The following is an 18897-nucleotide window of genomic DNA, read 5'->3' as shown; positions in this document are numbered from 1 at the left end:
GTGGCACCACTTGAGATAAATGCAGTAAAAGGCCTTATTTTTCCAAACCACACAAGCACAGTGCACTCTGCTGTCCATTTGCATGTACTGTAGGTATTAACTCCATACACACTCTGCACTCTTGCACTCTATAATTACACGAAGAAGCACAAATCCACATGGAAAATGAATTGAACACAATCACCAAACTGTCTATCAATAATCCCATGTCCGTTTGGCAGAGACTCTGACTTATCAGTGGAGCTTCTGACATAAAAAATGTGCGTCTCTATAACGCCTCTAGAATTGCATATGCTTTTTAATCAAAGTGTATCTAATGAAATCTTGTACAGCAGCTCTCCTTAAGGTTAAATCAGTAGGACACTGTGACTGGTTAGTTCAGCAATGCCTTCATGAAAAGAAGCGTATGGCCCTACATCCTAATCCAGCATACGAAACAGGATTCTGGTGAGAGCTAGTCAGAGATTAGATAGTGTGTCTTTTATCCCACTGAAGGCTTTTTAAATTCATTTCACTCTCACAGTAAAGCTTTTTTTAAACACGCCAGTAGTAATCTGCTGCTGTGATGAGGCAGAGTGGTTTTAACACTGCATCGTGTTGAACAGTTGAGCCACAGCTTTTGCTAATTATCAACTAAACATTTACTTCTCCAACTTTGTGACTTTGCAGTTAAGAAGGAAACTCTTTATGGTCCTTTACAGATGACGTCAGGAAAGCAAGATTAGCATGAAAGAATCTCTCCAGCCCACCTTTTATCCAAGGTAAGAAGCTGTTTTATAATGTTTGGATGTTTGCTCTTGAGTACTATAGGAATCTAGCTTGTTTTAGAGCAGAAAGCTCCAAGTCCCATCTGTTTCTATGTTGAACATGAATTCAGAGAAGCCAGCCTTGTTGGAATCCCTGGGTGGGGTTCAATTTGAAACCCACAGGGAGACACTGATGCTTATGTTGGAAAAGATAAAGTGAATGGAATTTTAAAATCAAATGGTATTTATTATTGATCCAGATACCAGGCGCGGACTTACCGACACCATCTTCACTTATGTGGTGTTTCACAAGTGTGCGTGCTAGGAAGTTGCCAGATCAAAGACCGATGAGGAACTTTGCAGTTAACATCAAGCCTCAAGTGTTTTTATGCCGGGCACCCAAATACAGAGAAGTGTAGAGCTGTCAAGTGATGACCATCTGCGGTGAGTTGGATCAAATCATTGGGTAAACTGTAAGACTCAACCTTCATGTGGAGTGAGGGTGAAGTGGGCTCTTTTTCAAAACATCCTCAAATTATTATTTTTTTTTTTGTTCGTCCTTCTGCGCTCAAGCTTTTCCAAGGCAAGTTTTGGACATACAGTTAAAGGAGTGAGGTGTTGGGTAAAATTTTAGCCAAGCATGCAAACTACATTAAACATGTTGATGAATGGATTGTAATTTACACCCAGCTACCCAGAAATGACAGGCCTGACTTGGATGGCGCCGTGCTGCAGTGTTATCAGTAAAGAGAAAGCAGGTGGGAAAGGTCAAGCAGTGGCAGCTCTGAGGAAATTGCCAGCGCTAAGAGGAAGCTCTTCCCAATTTTGGTCTGGGGATAAGACACACATGTTCCGGTCGGCCTATTTGTCTGTGTGTAAGCGTATGATGTAAACAGGTGAGTAATGTGTTTGCTGAGGGGATACCGAGTTCCACTGACCCTAAGCAAACCTCTCATTCGCCGGGTGATCAAAGCCGTCAGATCATTGGATTGCTTCCAGCTCAGGGGATGTTTGTTTTCACAGCGAGACCGATCCAGCCGAGTGGTGCTCTGACTTAAAGCAGACTTCCTATTTGCAAACATCTGCTTGGGACCGTGCATATGCGTGAGCGTATGTGTGCGCTTTCGCTATGATCTCACCTTGTGTGCCTGAAGCTTGTTAAGAAAGAGATTACCGCACAAACAGTGTGTTGTCAGCTCAACATCGAGTCGAGACCTGGACTCTCTTGATCATCAGCTGTATGTACTGTGTGTAGATTTATCGGTATTAGAGGACAGCAAATGCAACCGTGCATCTGTCAGCGGGTCTGTGCTTCATAGATAAAGACCGCAGCTTAAAAGATGTTTTGTAGCAAACATCTGTTTCTGCTGTGCATTCCGAGAAAGCAAGTGGTCATCTTTTTTGTTTCCAGCACAGATGAGCAGTACTGTCTTTGCAGATCTTTTCCCATAAATGGATGTTCTGCTTTCACCGTCCTTCTGGAATTTATCATGCAAGACATTTGAGGATTAACTTCAGGGATGAAATATTATTACATCCATTGAAGTAGCATGAAGGGTTTTCCAAGAGCAGCATTACCAGTGTGAAAACAAATGACTCATACCGTGTTAACATGCAAATCCAATACGCGAGCAATTGGTTAATACCTTTTAAAATAATTCTCTCTTTCATGTAGCAATTTAACTTTCCTTATCCACCACCCACAGGAGGTGATGCGTTTGACAGAGTAACAGGGACAGGCAGGAATAGAGAGAAAATTCCCAAAACACATTATCTATGTCAAGATAGCCACTGCCTTCTTGTTCATTAGATTCTCTTAGTCCAACATTTGGTCCTGATTTGATAATATCTTATTTAGTTTTAACAGGGAAACCTGGGAAAACAGGAACGATGGCAGAAAAACAGCAAAATTAGCAAACTACTGGAACATAGCAGATCTATTTGTCTCCAGAGGGCTGATGGTGTTCATTTAAGCTGTACAGTATTAAAAGTTTGAGCATCATTACATTCACCAGAACTGGCAAGCCTTTTATTTATTAAACTATATTCTGTGGATATACGCCCACGACTGCGTAAAGCAGGTCTCTGTATTACCATTGATGGATTTCCATTGTCACTTATTTAGGACAGGGATTCAATATGATCTATATTGCCACATTACACAGTTATATCAAAGCCTGTTAAAGTATCATTAAAGATGGTGCAAAGATACTGTAATGCATCCATCACAACTCCTAATTTATCATGCTGTAAAACCTATCGCAGTAAATACAGCCTGCACGTGATGAGGAGCTGTTTTACTATTCCTTTGTCATAAGAGAGCTGTGACTTAGACATTATGGTACATTATAGTGCAGTAGGTTAACTATGGTTGCTTGAAAAGGTTTTACTAATGAGATAGTTGTTTAGTTTGACCCATGGTTTACCCTCTGGATGCTCTTTGAAAAAAACAAAGACTAAGGAGGAGAAGATTATAAAGATAAAATAAAAGCAAGAAATATGAGTCTGGTATAAAAAAAAGGAGGCCCCATCCCTGGCCTCCTCTCCTCTATTTTTTCCCCTGGAAACCTGAAAGCAAAGAGGCAAGGATAAGAAAAAGGTAGTGGTTAGAATAAAGATTAAATGAGAAGAGTTAAGAAGAGAAAAGTAACGGAACAGGAGGGGTCAGGAGATGAGAGGAAAGATGAGGGAGCTGGTAGGAAAAAACAGAAGAGGAAAGTAGAGGCAGCCAAGAAGAGATCTGTGAAGAATTGAACATCAGATCGTGTGAGATGTATTCTCGGAGATGACAGAAGACTGACAGCTGAAATAAAAACCACGCCGTGCAGAGAGGGCTCTCCAGATCTCTCCATCTTTCAGTTTGCCTGTCTCCCCTGCTCTCACTCTGCTCTCCTGAACTCCACATCCACACCCAGGCACCCTTTTCAGTCGTGTTCGCATCAGGGTGTGTCCTCCCAAGCAATCAATCATCCATTAAAGATGAGATGCATAGGTGGCAAGCTGTGATAAAACATTACGTATGTGTTTTTCTTAACACAGCCAAGCCACAACAACCAGATCTGGATAGCTTTCATTTAGTGCAATTAGAGCAGCGCGGGGCAATTTCACACATCGGAGAGTCCAAATAGCAGCGCGAGGGAGCCGTTAAAAGTTTTGACAACTTAAATGCCCCGAAGATATGGAATTTGATCTCAGTAAACTCTGTAATCCCCCGACCCTATACGTTAGCTTCTATGCGCCTGCTGAGTGTGAAGGAGGTGAAAGGGTTCAAATATGTTGAGGAGACAAACCGCTTTTGAGTTTTGCCGTTGAGATTTAGCGCTTCTTTTCCAGTGAGTGGAGAAGCCTGCATAGCTCCCGGCAGCTTTTTTCAATATGAAATCACAGTCTCTCTTTGCATCCTCCTCCTATCTGTACGGCATCAGAGAGGATTTCAGCTCTTCTCTTTCTGTTTAACACTTCTCATGCACTTCAGTGTTAGGCAAAAATCAAACAAGTTTAGGCTTAGAGCTGTCACAACACAAGTTTGTCACTATGCAGTGATCAGCATCAACAAATTAGAAAAAAGAAATCTGATGGTTACAAATGAAGAAACTATATGGCGGGATTTGGTTGCAGGGGAGGGGTGGAGTACTGGGTTCAGGGGCTGACTGACACACCTGACCTCCATCGTCTAATTGTGTCTCCCTTTTTGAGGATGTTGCTGGGACCAGTGGAGGAGAGCGGTGTGCTGTGCTGAGCAGGGAACGCAGCTGAAAAGCTGCCAGGGTAAAATGTGTCCAAAAACACTTAGCCATAAACAAATGACAACCTGCAACACCGTGTGAGTGGGTCCTTCTCTGCCACACAACTCAGTCAGTCCGACTGGAAACTATACAGACACCTGTGGACTGAGGGGCAACTTCAGGAGTTGAGAAGTGAAGCCAGTGCTGAGGAAGCCACACAGTGCCTCCAGAAGTCTATCAGCTCCCCACAGAATCTCATGTTAATTTTACATCTTATCCTCCTGGATCTGACTAACATGGCTTGCTAGTTTGTGCCTCGGTTTTGTCAATTTAAACTATTTTAATAGACTTTTACTTAGCACTAATTGGCCGATAAGTGCAGTGTTGGGGTTGTTACTGTTAAAAAAATTAATTCCACTGCTCGTTACCTTACTTTCTTGACACTCATGACGTGAAACATGCTGTCACATAACTACAAAACAACATAAACCTTAGGATATACTCCGAATCTCTGTGCAGCTTGCTAATTAGCTAGCCTTTGCTAATAACTTGACACTTCATATAAGGCTCTAAAAAACCAACATGGCAGTGGCCAAAACACTAAGATTTAAAATATGGAGTCTAGTATGGCCACGTGTGTCTTTATACTTTAACGGAGCAGCTCTTCAGGGTTCTTGGAAATCAGAGAAAAAGCAAAAGAGCAACGACCAAAGCCAACAACAAATTAGTAATGAAATGAACTCAACACCAAAGCCACAGCCTGTCTCCCAGATGTGCAGGACAAGTATCTGCAATAATAGAAAAGTTAACGGTGATAATGGGAGTCACTTTAGTACGGGCTCGAATTGTGGTCATAAATATTTTGAATTGGTAAATCAAATGTGTATTTGTGAACTGAGTTTGTGACCCTGTAAACCAAAATATCTGAAAATGTTTGTGCATCTATAGATGAGCTCAGCAAAGCACCGACAGACCCATCTGTTCTCTAATTGGATTGTTACATTTGTGATTGACATGACATTGACCAATCAGCTAAAAGAAAGACAAATTGGGTCAAAATGTGTACTTGCAAGTTAAAAGTCACACAGAAGCCAGGGGAGTTGAGCGCAGAGTTTTACACGTAGTTTTTTGTTTGCTTTGTATCTTTACAAACATAACATATTCAGACATTTAGGTTTACAAGGTTACAAAACTCAGTTCACAAATACGCATTTGATTTACAAGTACAAAATATTTACGACCACAATTTGAGCCCAAACTTTAGCTTAGTTTGCCAGAAACTGTGTAGACACTTTGAGCTGAAGCTCCAGTTAAGCAGTTAATTGTGTAACTTGTGCTTCAGTCACATTAAGGAGACCATGGCGTGACCACAATACTGCTACAGTGTCCTAGGAAATTATAATCCCATTGACTTTGAAAATGGGGACCAGGTCTGCAACTGCTCACAGTCACTGGCCATCTTCAAAGTGACTTTTAATGCAATCAGACAATCACAATCTGAGTTTGTGATTGAATGGGGTCAAGCTGGCAATTATGTGCAATATGATGATACAATGATTAACTGTGATGAATAGACATAAACTGGAAATCTATTACTGACCACAGAAATCTATGTTAAACAGAAATTCAGTCCAGCCAGAGCCTCACAGAATTGAAACTGAAATCCCTTCACAAATAGTGACGTAGACGCAGGGCAGTGATTTAGCTGCAGAAAGGCACAGAATACAAACATTTGGCAACCAGTTTAGTCACGTTTCCTACTGCAAAGAAAGGCTTTGCTGACAGGTTGCAGTCTTGAGTGCAAACTGACTCCAGCTGATTGCAATTTGTTAGCAATCGCTCAGTGTTTATAAATTAGTTGTCAATTAAAAGTAACAGCTGAGTTGTTTGAGAGGAGCAATTGCATAGATCACTACTTGCCTTCCAACCACAGGTGGTAATGGAGAGCTTGGGGTTCTTATACACTCACATCTGGATGGCTAATTGTTTGCCACAACTGTTTGGGTTGCTGAAAAATTCACTTTTATCACGAGTAACCACAAAGTTTTCCAAGTCACAAGGATGTTATCCTGTAGCAGGACTAAGCCATACATGGGACGGGAGCCTTCATACACTTGAAACTATGACTGTCATATCAATACGTGTATAACTCAACACCTCTATTGTGAATGTTAATTGGTAGAAGCAGTATGTCATACATGTACTGGGTTGATGTGTTCATGAACTACTTGAACAGGATTTTATAACATACCAACTTTATTAAATCTGCAGGACTCAAAATAGTCAGTAAATAGAAATTCATTATGAGTGTTATTCAGCTCAAAAATGTAAACCATATCCCCTAAAACATCCAAAACACCCACATGCAAAATATGTGCTTATACTTTCTAAATCACACTTGATAAAGATACACCATTTCTTAATAAAATAAAGATACCTGAAGGAAAGAGACTTTCACATAACTGCTGACGATTAAAAAAAGAGAAGAAAAAAAACCCCAGGAGGCTAAAAAACAAACTGCAACAATCTTAAGGCCGACATTAAAGTGCATATTAGACATAGGAAGTACCCTCAAAGACGGCTCCAGTGGTTTAAGCGGAGTATTTGTAAACTCAGCTCTTTTAACAGTGCAGTGTCATGCTTTTCTGCAAGCAGACACTAAACAAAACGGGACTTCAGGCAGCGAGCAAGAAAGTCTGATAAATTTATTTTCTGCTTCAGTTTTGCAGTGATGGATTAAACCTCCTGGGCAAATGCTGTTTGTGAGTTTGTTTTGAAGCAATTAATGAGAGACTAGAGTCTGTTACACCAGCGAGAACAAAGCATATTATCTATGCCATCCTTAAGGGTCTAGACAGAGCCACTGATTAGCTATGGAGCTGGCTGGAAAACCTGAAGAAATTATCCCCATGTGGTGCTAGTGGAGCTGAGTGGATACAAAAGATATTTTCTTGTGTGAAAAAAGTCATCTCTATTACTTTAATGAGAATGGCTGACATTACACCACAGAAACAAGCATCAATTGATTTAGAAAGAGCAAGATAAACTGGAAAACCTGAGCATGGCTGTAATAATCCAAAGAGTGAAACATTCCTGTGGCACAGGCTCTGTGTTACGCCGCTAACTTCCATAAGAAACATTGCCACAAGTCAGCGTGCTAGATTAGCATCTTGTTTGGGGTACGATCTCTCTTCTTTATCTCTGTATCAGCCGACGTCTGAACTGAATTCACGGACATCAGCAGTTTGTTTCAGCTGCACTGACTCAATCTATACTTCAGCTTGAAGCAGGGAAGTGCTGTGAAAGTATAAGTGGAAGAAAATAGATACAAAACTCACAAGAAAATTCATGATTGCGTGGTACAAATATAACTACAGAAAACAACCGAGGCACTGAAAAAGTAAAATGACATTTTCAGTCTGTTTATTGAGGATATTGGAATAGATTTATGATTTCCTGTCCCTGTATATTTGAATTTCTTTACATGTATTTGGGGCACTGATATGTATTTTCTTGATTGCTGTTTATTGTTGTGTTTTTTTCACGAGCGCTCGAGCCACCAACCGCTGGGATTTCATTCAGACTGCTGGACGTGTCTCTGCCGCAGTACACAAATTATCATCCCATGACAACAGAGTGTAGCTGCTGTTATGAATGCGTGTCTCGTCCTCGGCTAAACTAATTTTAATTCCCCACAATCTTCATCTGTCCAGAATGTGCACCTCTGCTGTCTTTGGTGCTGCTGCATCTGCTGCCTGATGACGCACGTTCAACCTCAAAACTAATCTACACTCACAGCAGGTTGTACATTTGCATGGATGAAAAGAGTCTCTATATTTTCATGCTTAACATGGTAAATTGTGCAAACTAGTAAAGTAACAGCATTAAGTATTAGCTGCAATAATGCAGCTACAGCAACCATGTTTTTCCGATAGCGCTAAAGAAAATGCTCTGTGATCAGGGTCCATCGCGATTCACCGATCAATAAAAAGATGCAGCATCGTTCCAATACGAGAGAGCAGGACAGACAGACACAAGCACCTCTCGCTACCTTCAATAAACTGTAAAATGTACAGAGCGCTCACATTAGATCGACCGTGCTGCAAAACTCAGTTGCAGTCTAAAGAAGAAGCCTTGAAATAGAGACTAAATACAATCTTTTATAGCCACGAACCATTAGTGCCGAAACTATAGCTCACGTTCTCTTTAATACCACTAATAAAGAAAACACTTTCCACTCCCTTCTGAACCCGCAGTATTGATTAATGATCCTCTCTGGTCTGACAAATACAGTTTATTCTCTCATTAAGCTACAACAAACTTTGGTGCTCACAGGGAACCCTAACAGTCTCCGTTATGGATTGGGTCATTACTGCTTAAATAAACCGCCCCTGTTTTGCCAGCTTCTACTCATATAGGGCCAAATAAGCTGTGCTCTCTGTTATGGATGACAGAGCCACACACACTCCTGCTGCTCGTGTAGCTGCTTCACTGACTTCCTCTGAAGTAAATCACTGAATCCTTACGGATTAAACAGTGAAAACAAACAGAAATCATTTTAAGGGACTAATGAAAGCTGCTTGGAGAAAGAGGCGACTAACCTTTGTTGTAAAGCTTAAGTGTGTGTACTGTATGTTATATGTGTGTTGATATACGTGAGAGGTAAAGCAGACTGAAGCAGCTTTAATGCCTCTAGCTGCCATCTGGCTAGTTAAACAACAGTGTGTCCAAAACAGCCACAGCTGTGTAGACACAAGTAAATGTCCTGAAATCAGGCTTCTGAACAAATTACACATAATTCCATTGTTATTACTAGTGTACACCATCTTGTGGTGGCATTATAAATTACAAGTCAATTATTTGTATAACAACTAAGAGTGATTTTTAAGACTGCACAAAGGTAGAGCGCTCAAAAGGACATCTTTGTACTGTTGGTGCTGACAAACCTAAACAGACTTTGACTTCGATTATTATTAATGCTTAAAGCGTTTTTGAATGGAACATTTTTGTCAAACTGTTTAACAGGATAAACCTTTGCCATGGAAAGCACCTTTTTCAGGAAATAGAGTTTTCTGCAGCTTGATGATATTTCTTTCTTTTGAGCTCTAAACCAGGGTTTCTTCCACACAAATTATGGCCATATGGTGCAGCTAAATTGGTGGACTTATGGTTAGGTTCACATTTCACAGTCTTTAATATTGCTGTGGAGGAATTCTGGCCCAAACATTTTTCTAGAATTGTTATGATTCAGCCATGTTGGACAGTTTTCAGGCTGTTTAAGATCATGCCAAAGGACTAGTCCACTCAACCACCTTTATTTTTTAGTTTTCTGAACCGAACCGAAGTGCAGTCGAACCTCAGGGCATCAACTGATGGCTGGACATTGACCTTTAGGAGTTTTTGGTACAGCAGAATTTATGCTTCCATCAATTATGACAAGTCGTCCAAATGCTGAAGCAGCAAAAAGCCTCAGACCAGATGGTATGATGTTGTTTTTATGAAATGCTGTGTTCGTTTTACAGAAGATATAACGGGGCTCACACCTTCCAAAAACATTAACATTAGTCTCGTCAGTCAACAGAATATTTTCCAAAAGGTTCTGGGGATAGTCAGGATGTTCTTTGGAGACGAGCCTTTGTGTTGTCTTTGCTCAGCGATGGTTTTCACCTTGGAATTCTCCCATGGATGCCACTTTTGCCCAGTCTCTTTGTTATTGTTGAATCATGAACTCTGGGATCTTTTGTGACCTCCTGGATGAGTTGTCGATAGGCTCTTGGAGTAATGTTGGTAGATCGGCCACTCCTGGGAAGGTTCACCACTGTTCCAAGTTTTCTCCATTTGGGGATAATGGCTCTCATCGGAGTTTACTGGAGTCCCAAAGCCTAAACAGTGGCTTTGTAACTCTTTCCAGACTGACAGATGTCAGTGGCTTTGTTTCCCACCTGTTTCTTTAGGCCAGTGGTTCTTAAAGTGTGTGGCGGGGCGCAGAGTTGTGACAGGTGGGGCGCAAGTCACCTGGCAGAAAAGTCATGTGGAACTAATGTTTGACATCTGAATCACTTTTACGGCAGAACCAAGAAATTTGCGGCAGTTCGCTAATAATATGCACATCTGCTCTGCATCCGCTGAAAAGCTGCAGCCGCAATAAAGAAGTGTACTGAGAAGTGCGAACATGTGTCGTGCCAAGGTAGGTACCCCCGACGGAATTTGTTTCCCCTGCGTCGGGAGCAAACACTGGGCTGTCCAAGTCACGGACAAACAACATCCCACATTCTTGATTTTTAGTTCACAAACACTTCTTATAATGACCCACTACTCCTGACATTTTGGAGGTTTTAGCTCTGTACAGTTACAGAAGAATACAAATAATTATCAGTCAAAATCTCCTTGCTTTATTGAAATAATCCTGTCCGATAACACGTGAGAACAATAAATGTATCATTTTCTGTTGTCACCCACAAACTGAACAGTAATTAGTAACAGTAACATTCATTTTTCACGTTTTCACTAAAACAGTTCATTACTTCCACGTCTAGCTGGTTGCAATGGAGGCGGCGCCAACTGGACCCGCTCTCCCTGCCCAGCGAATGCTCCCGGCGCAAGGAAACAAATTCTGTCGGGGATACCTACTTTGGCATGATTGCGGATGCCGCTCAGGTCCGTCCAAATCCCCCGTAGCCGCGCCGCAGTCCACCCCCCGCCACAGCTCTGCAGTCAAACTAGGCTGACTGCAGCCACTAAGAGTGAAACGCATTAAACTCTCACTAAATTATTTATTTTTCATCTCTGTTCACAAGTTTCTGGATTTCTTTTTTTTTTTTTTTTTAAATAAGACTAAGACAGAACTTTATAATGCTCACATTCTGTTTAACTTGTTGCTTTTTTGAAGAGGTGGTGCAGACTAATGCAGCAGTCTAGTAACAAAAGTCACAAATAGTTGTTTGAAATGAAAGTTGTTTGTTTTAAACAAAAATTACTGAAGGATTCATTGTGAATTAGTTTATTATCTAAAGAAAGTTGCAGCTTGGCTTTTCTGTCGTTGTTTCCTTTAGATGGGGCGTGAAAATACTTCTTCCTGCCATGTGGGGAACGATGTGACAAGTTTGAGAACCACTGCTTTAGACTGTGGTGATCTGGTGGTTTTTGGATTCTTTTAGTTTACTTCAGTTTGTCATTTCGTCCTTGATTCTGCTGGCCTGGGTTCGGCAAGTGACGATAAATTCAGCTTTCCAAAAAATATTAATTCATGATTTAGCAAAAGGCAAATCCTCATTTAAATACTGCATTTTGTATTTACTCAGGTTAACTTTCAGGAAGGTGCCAAATACATTTTCACCGCAGTGTGCTATTGGTTCACCTGTAAACCTTTGTATCTATAAAAGTAAAGCAGGGAATATTAGGATGAATGTGATTCATGTTACCTAAAGGTGTTTGCTAACTAGCACCACAGCACGTTGTGCAATTTCCCATCTCGCAGGCTTTGCCATTCATGGTCAAACTCTTGACATATGTTGTGTTCGACTGACGCACCTGTCTCAACTTTAGAGTGGTCGGTTCTCTCTGTCACCTTCTCCTGGCTGATGAGGTAATCAACAATCCTCACACCGATTGGGGGCTCCGTGTGGTTCCACTCCATGATGACCAATGAGCTGCTGGGTTCGTAGGCGTAAGACAGTTTAAGCCTGGCAACAGAATGACAGATATATACAAGTGCACCACTTACTGAAAGATGTTTTCAGCACACTGGCCTCATTACTGTAATTGACAGCTAACATTATCCTTCATGTTCTGTCAACTGCAATCCAACTGAAAACATGCTCTGCACTGTCACAAACACCTCTGTCAACAGAAAATATAGTCATTTATCCGCTAATGTCTGACTGACTCTGCTGCTCTCTTCTGCAGTTATGTCACTGAAAACATTGTGCACACAAGTTTTATGCCAAGAAATCGATGAATGGCAGCTCAGCGGATTGATTAGAGCACCCAAACCGAGCCGGAGAACAAACGCGCTGACCACAGGAATGTTGCAATAAAACACTGCATGCACACAAATCCGCTGAAGCAGGAGAACAATTTCTGCCTGTGAAACAATTGATTGTATTTACCACAATCCATGTAAGGGGAAGAATACAGGTTTTACTAACATGGGCTGAGGAAGCGGGGCGCAGGTGGGCAGTCCGTCTGTGCCAAAAGCGCTGGAATCACATCGACACCAGTCATCGATAACATCGCCTTTGCCTGAGCACCACAGCATGCTCATCATTGCCTCCTGAAGAGCCTACGATAAGAAACAGCGAGAGGGCAGAGATAAACACACATGAACACCTGTAATTTTACAGCCGTTTTCTCACATAAACTTTTCTACTTCACGATTTTTATACCAGGAACTGTAAGTTAAAAACCCCTGTGTGTTTCTTTTTCCATGCAATGGTCAATTTGTAGGCAAATTTGATTACCTAAGTGGGTGTCTTTAACCAATACAAGAAAATGTATCAAATATGCATTAAGTTATTTCATTTACTACACTTTCTCCACTGGACATTGCAAATTATTGCAAATTGGTGTTTGTCTAATGAGGTAAAACATAAAAACATGTAAAAAACATAAAACACTGCGTAAAAAAGTAATCAGGAAGGGGAAGTTCCACGGTTATATCTATTAGATCCCAATAAACATGCAACATTTTGTTCTACATAAATTTAAAGACTTTTCAGTTCGATGCGCCTGTTTCTACTTCAGTAACGCACAGTTTTTCACTTTTATTCTGTCTGCATTCTGAGGGGGTTGTTTGTATATCATTCACAGCCCGAGTTACAGAAAACTTTTTGTGATTGTTGACAGTATTTTCTGGTTTATAGGCTGACAAAGAGAGAGAGCTATCCAGAGTACTCTCAGCGAAACCTCAATTTATCTCTCCACCTCTAAGGCACCAAAAACAATGAAATAAGAATTTTGAACCTGCGTTTATTCAACATTCAGATCAGGTCAACGTGATGGGCAAAGTGATTCATTTTTAAATTATCCACACTCCTCTTAAGAAAAAATTCTGCTATTCCCCCTCCCTCCCCCACATCAATCGGCAGACAAATCCGCACGATCAGAAACAGAATTTAAGAGTGTTTTATTAATTTCCTCCCCTACAATCATGCCCCTCTGTGATGAACTGAATTCACTGGACATTAGGAAAAGCAAGCACCTGTTTATATAATGTGCCACAATAAATGAGAGAGTGCAAACCGATCCATGTGGCTGACAGAGCTGTCAATATTCAGTGAGACACAACAAGGTTCAAAGCCCCAACACTCTTCATGGGGGCGCAAAGTCAAACATGAACAATCAGAGACAAACAGGCTCGGTCAGACAGGAAATCAAGAAGCCAGTGGTCACTGGTGAGGAGGAACCTTACAGGAGGATAACATGGACACAGAACTCTGTGCTTTTAGGAACGGTGGACTGGAGCGGCTACTACTTAATGAGATTTTATCAAAAGACAGCCGAACCCCTGTCAGACCTCCAGACGTCTCACAGTGTTGGGGATATAGAACCCAGGCAGGGACAATGTTTCACATTTTAACATTACATAAAAAACTGGTATTACGCACGTTACCAGAATGCTGTAGAAAATGTGGAAAACCTGAAAGGCTCATAAAACTTTCAGAGAAAAAATGGTGGAGGTGGGTAGATGTAAATATTGGTGCAATGCTCTTAATGGTGTCAGATTAATACTAGCACAATAGAATTCTTTTCATTCTGCACGTTCAGCATGTGTTAATCATTTTTTGGTCATTAAAAAAAGCATCTCAACCATGCACTATGAAAAACGTCTGAATCTTTTTGTGTTGATTGTCACGTCCATATTATTTATAGCATCAGGATATGTGAACAACAGAAGCTGACCTGAAGTCCTGCAGAGACAGGAATATTTATTATACAGGTCACAAAAAACCCAGTTTTAAGCTGAAAGGTATGTTTTGTTAACTCATCTCACACACTGCTCTCCCCTACATAAGCAGCCTTTATAGGTTAAAAGTATTGGCAATACCGGCCCAGTATTTACTTGATATTGGATCAATACCAAAATCTGCAATATTGCATAGCACTAGAGTAAAGGCAATATTGGTAACTACAGGGAAGAGTTAAAAAGTACTTTTACAGTTGAACTTTTCTGCACACATACCTGCACAGTCAAGCTGTAGCAGACTCTAAGCAGACTCTTTCAATAACAGCAGCTGTCTGACTGAGCTTAAGGATAAAGGCCTGACACTGCAGGAGTAGCACTGTATTGACCCTGCTGGAGCAGTAGAAGCACTATTGATGTACAGTATTGATGGAGTCAAATAAGGCACAGCGCAATAAGGCAGTTTATGGCACAGGATGCTTCAAGCAAAGAAAGGCGTGACATCCTGGAAGGGAAATGCTTCTTTCTGAGGATTTCTGTTTCCATAACCTGTTTCCTAATGAAGCCTTTAGGATCACAAGGACACTGCATAATAAATGTGTTCTTCAATGCTGCACAGGGAATGGATTTCAAGAAGGCACCGCCTTCAATTTAGAGGGTGTGAAGAATAAATTTGTGTAGTTTAAATATTAAAGACCAAACACCCAAAACACTGTACACACCTGGTAGGTCTCATTGTTGGATACCAGCTCATAAATAGGTGTAGCCTTGGTAATCTGCAGCAGCACCGGCTCAGACTGCTGCCGCCCTTGTGCTGCCCTTGGGCTCATGTGGCAGAGGTGGCAGGACCGTGGGCACTGGCCTTGGCTGCTGCAGTCCATGCGGACTCCGGCTGCCATGCGCTTTGCTCCACTGTCCAGCAGACTGGCAATGTACGCAGGGTAGGTCAGCGTCCGGGGCTCCTTGTCGCGCTCCTTGTCGCGCTCCTCGGACTCCTCTGAAGGTGAGTTACCTGAATATACAGAAAGAAGGGAACTGTGTCACTAATTAACTGTCGTTTCTCCAGAGCTTGCCAAAATCAAATCAAAAAACCCACAAAAGTCATTCCAAAGAACTTTTATTCATAATATTATTAAAAATAGCCGTGTGCATAAGATACAGAGATGGTGATGTCACATGTTTACGGTAATGCGATTAGGGATTAAGGGAATGAAAAAAGCTGAACTGGGAGATTTTTTTTCTTCTGCGGCAGCAGGCAAAGGCACAAAGCAGTAATGCGTTCCCACATTCCCATACCGCCCTTCTAGAGAGGCTGTAGTCTTTCTGCATCACATGCACAATGCATGAGCAGGAGTGTAAATATTTGAGCTACAAATGCAGCTACAAGAGTTTTATGTTTCATAGCAAGTAAACACTGACCACGGTTATATCAAAGGATGACGTGTTGTAATAATATGACTATTATTGACTTAATTTCCCTACTTAGTCTGTGGCATTGGAGAAAAATGCATCATTATCATCAGATAACATGAGAGTCTAAATGAGTGCTCTTTATCTTTGGGCTGAACTTTGCTGCTCAAATGATGCTACAATTGTGGGTTAAGGTGAAGTCAACAGGCTTTCCAACGGTATAAGATTTATTGCCCAGAAGCATCTTTATAACAAAGAAATAATCAACCAAACACACATTTCCTGACTTTTTATACTGCGTTTCTATCTATCTACAGATGGAGACTTTACAACATTATTTTAGAATTTGGATACACTGAGATGAAAAGCCGGTGGACCTAATTCTCCAGCTGGTTCCCAGCAAAGGAGGACACAACATCATTAAGTAAATAAGAGTTTAAAGAGCATCCCAGCATCAAATGATAATATGGAATAATTGAGGGAAAATCTAAAAATCATATTTATTTCACCTGATCATTAGAGAAAGATTTATATTTCCACCTAGGCTTCTGGATTCCTTCTAACATTTTGTTGTCATTCTTTTGAAATGAGACACAAACCTTAGAGACAAATAGACAGCATCCACCCTGATCCCAGAGTTCAGATTGAAACACTGACCCGAGAACTAGTACAGATCTCCTAAAGTGAATAATGCAAGATAATGAAGCTGAGTTAAGTCCAGTGGTGATGCTGCTTTAGGGCAGATGGTCTTTCTGGGAAATTTACTGAAAGAATCATGACAAAAACGTGATTTGTCAACCTTAGAAGCCACATTGCTTTTACTCCTTTTAAGCAGAACAACAAATTTCATGTCCAAATGGAAGTCCTTCCTCCTTTTGTGTACCTTGGTGTGTAACATTAGTTAACTTGGCTAACAGAGCAGCCCACTGTGGGCAGCTCTGCTGTCTGTGACGTGACCGTGTTAATGTGCACGGCCAAGAGTCACTTTTGGGACAGTGGCAGTCAACTAACAGTAGGGCACAGTTACTGACATAAACTTGGGCTCAGGATGAATGTTTTACCTGTCGTTTTATGCAACTGCTTTTTAGTTATTTTTTGGCATGAGATTATTTATGACATAAATTTATAACGTTGCGACGAACAGAGATGGGCAGTACGTGTTACTGTAATCCGATTACTTTTTTCAAGTAACGAGTAATGTAAGGGATTACTATTGTGAAAACGGTAATTAGATTACCGTTACTTTCCCGTACGAACGCTATGTTACTGCGTTACTAAAACCGTGATTTTTTTTGCGAGAATGTCTCATGACAGTGACGTAAGCGAGTGTTCATGACAACAGCTGTGTGCAGATCAACAAAGTGGAACTACTGACCTTACTTTGAGTTTGATTCCATAAAAAGTCACAAAAACATTAGTGTCCATCGTGCGTGAGAAGAAAACGTCTTTTTAAAGCGAACAAAACCCCTAAACTTCTGAGCAAGCACCGAGTGCGCAACAAGGTAATGGGAAACTCACAGAGAAACTCGCGGATTCTTCCACTGACCGCCGCGGCACACCTGCACCAGGGTAAACCTCCGCCTACCTACTCCTGCTTTACAGGTGAAAATAGAGCAACAGGACCGCTGAGTCTTTGACTTTATTTATTTTCTGCTGTGTTTTATTTGCATCTATTTGAAAGAGTGAGTGTAAACACAAAAAATATTTTATTTTATGTGCTGGAATGTGTAGAAAATAGGTTTAAAATGTTAAACAAATTTCTTCCAGTCAGAGAATGTTGCATATAATTAAATCTTTGCTTGATGCATAAAGTTAAAAGATTAAAACTAATAAAACAAGTTTTAAAAAGAGACTTTTCCATTTGATTACATTTTGTATGATGGATTATGCAGAAAAAGTAGAATTGGGCTGAAAGATCTATCGCTTTATCACCTATTCAGGTTGTAAATCGTGTTTTTAAAAAGTAACTAAGTAACTAAGTAATTAATTACTTTTGAAAATAAGTAATCAGTAAAGTAACGGGATTACTTTTTGGGGGAAGTAATCAGTAACTTGACCAACACTGGTGACGAATGCTGGCCCTCTGTGATTTTGTTTGCCTGGGTCCCCAACAGACTCGAGAGCTGCCACTGACTATGATTAAGATTGTAATACAGTTTTATTTTATTTGTGTAAATGAGTAAAAATACACATCCAGCAGATTATAGCAAAAGTTTATTGAATGAAATTTCTGTATTATGCAAATATATGAATCAATTACTCCCCATTAAATGTTATTTCCTCTCAGACAGAGTGGGTTATCTGCTTGCAAAGGAAATAGGAAAGCAGTGAGAGAGGGAGACATGCTTAATGCAGAACTTTGACAATATTTTTGTTCTTTAAAAGGCTGAATTTTTCACATTAGCATTTTGGGGACTGCTTGGAAGTGAGCAAACACAGGCAATTTAAAAGCTCAAGCACCAATTAGGGAATAAGCTTGTTGTGCGAGCTGCCTTTGATGGAATACAACCCATTTTATGAGCCATGGGAAGATGGGAAAAGTGTGCACACAAGCTCGGGGACCAGCACACATGCAAAACAAGAAGGAAGACCATTTTCTGATTGTCTAATATGAATAATTTCCCCCTCTTAGTGTTTACTTTTTGTTTCACCAATTCCATTAAAATAGTCTTTTACAAAAACATCTCAACTTTCAGTTAACAGAACAAAAAACAGTCAAATACGAAAAGCAGAATTAGACTGATTGTGTTTGAATGCGCTTATGCAAATAGACTTCTATGTGTGTGCACCTGAGTCGAAATACAAAGAGATAAGAATGAAAGTGCAACAGTAACAAACCAGTGGTGGCTTTGTTATGGATGCAGTTCTCATCCAGTTGATAACATTGTCCCACACATCTGTGAAATATATACAGTGCACACTTCATTTTGTCTGAAACCATCTGAATTGTTGAGATTTAAGGAGGAAAAAAACACAGACAGTCACGTGAAAAGGAACGTTTCCACAGGACTGCAGCGTCACACCTTGATTCACTAATATTTGAAGTCATATGTTATGGTTATACCTCTCTGACCTGTCTACCCCACGTGATGCTGTGTAATGTATGTATGGTCGG

At 40.7% G+C, this 18897-nt stretch overlaps 1 protein-coding gene across 1 annotated transcript in view; it reads right to left on the bottom strand.

Annotated features, from left to right (window-relative positions):
* Positions 1 to 18897, bottom strand: part of astn1 (astrotactin 1) — a 424302-nt gene that overhangs the window by 32747 nt on the left and 372658 nt on the right. The window contains exons 18-20 of the mRNA XM_040039526.1: positions 15095 to 15384; positions 12619 to 12752; positions 12002 to 12153 (exon numbers count right to left, since the gene is read on the bottom strand). Coding sequence (XP_039895460.1) covers positions 12002 to 12153; positions 12619 to 12752; positions 15095 to 15384 — 576 coding nt within the window. The remainder of the gene's footprint in view (positions 1 to 12001; positions 12154 to 12618; positions 12753 to 15094; positions 15385 to 18897) is intronic.

This window comes from Simochromis diagramma, unplaced genomic scaffold (genome assembly GCF_900408965.1).
Source record: "Simochromis diagramma unplaced genomic scaffold, fSimDia1.1 OVJJ01000337.1, whole genome shotgun sequence".
Taxonomy (NCBI): Eukaryota; Metazoa; Chordata; class Actinopteri; order Cichliformes; family Cichlidae; genus Simochromis; species Simochromis diagramma.
This window is presented reverse-complemented; position numbering and strand designations above follow the sequence as displayed.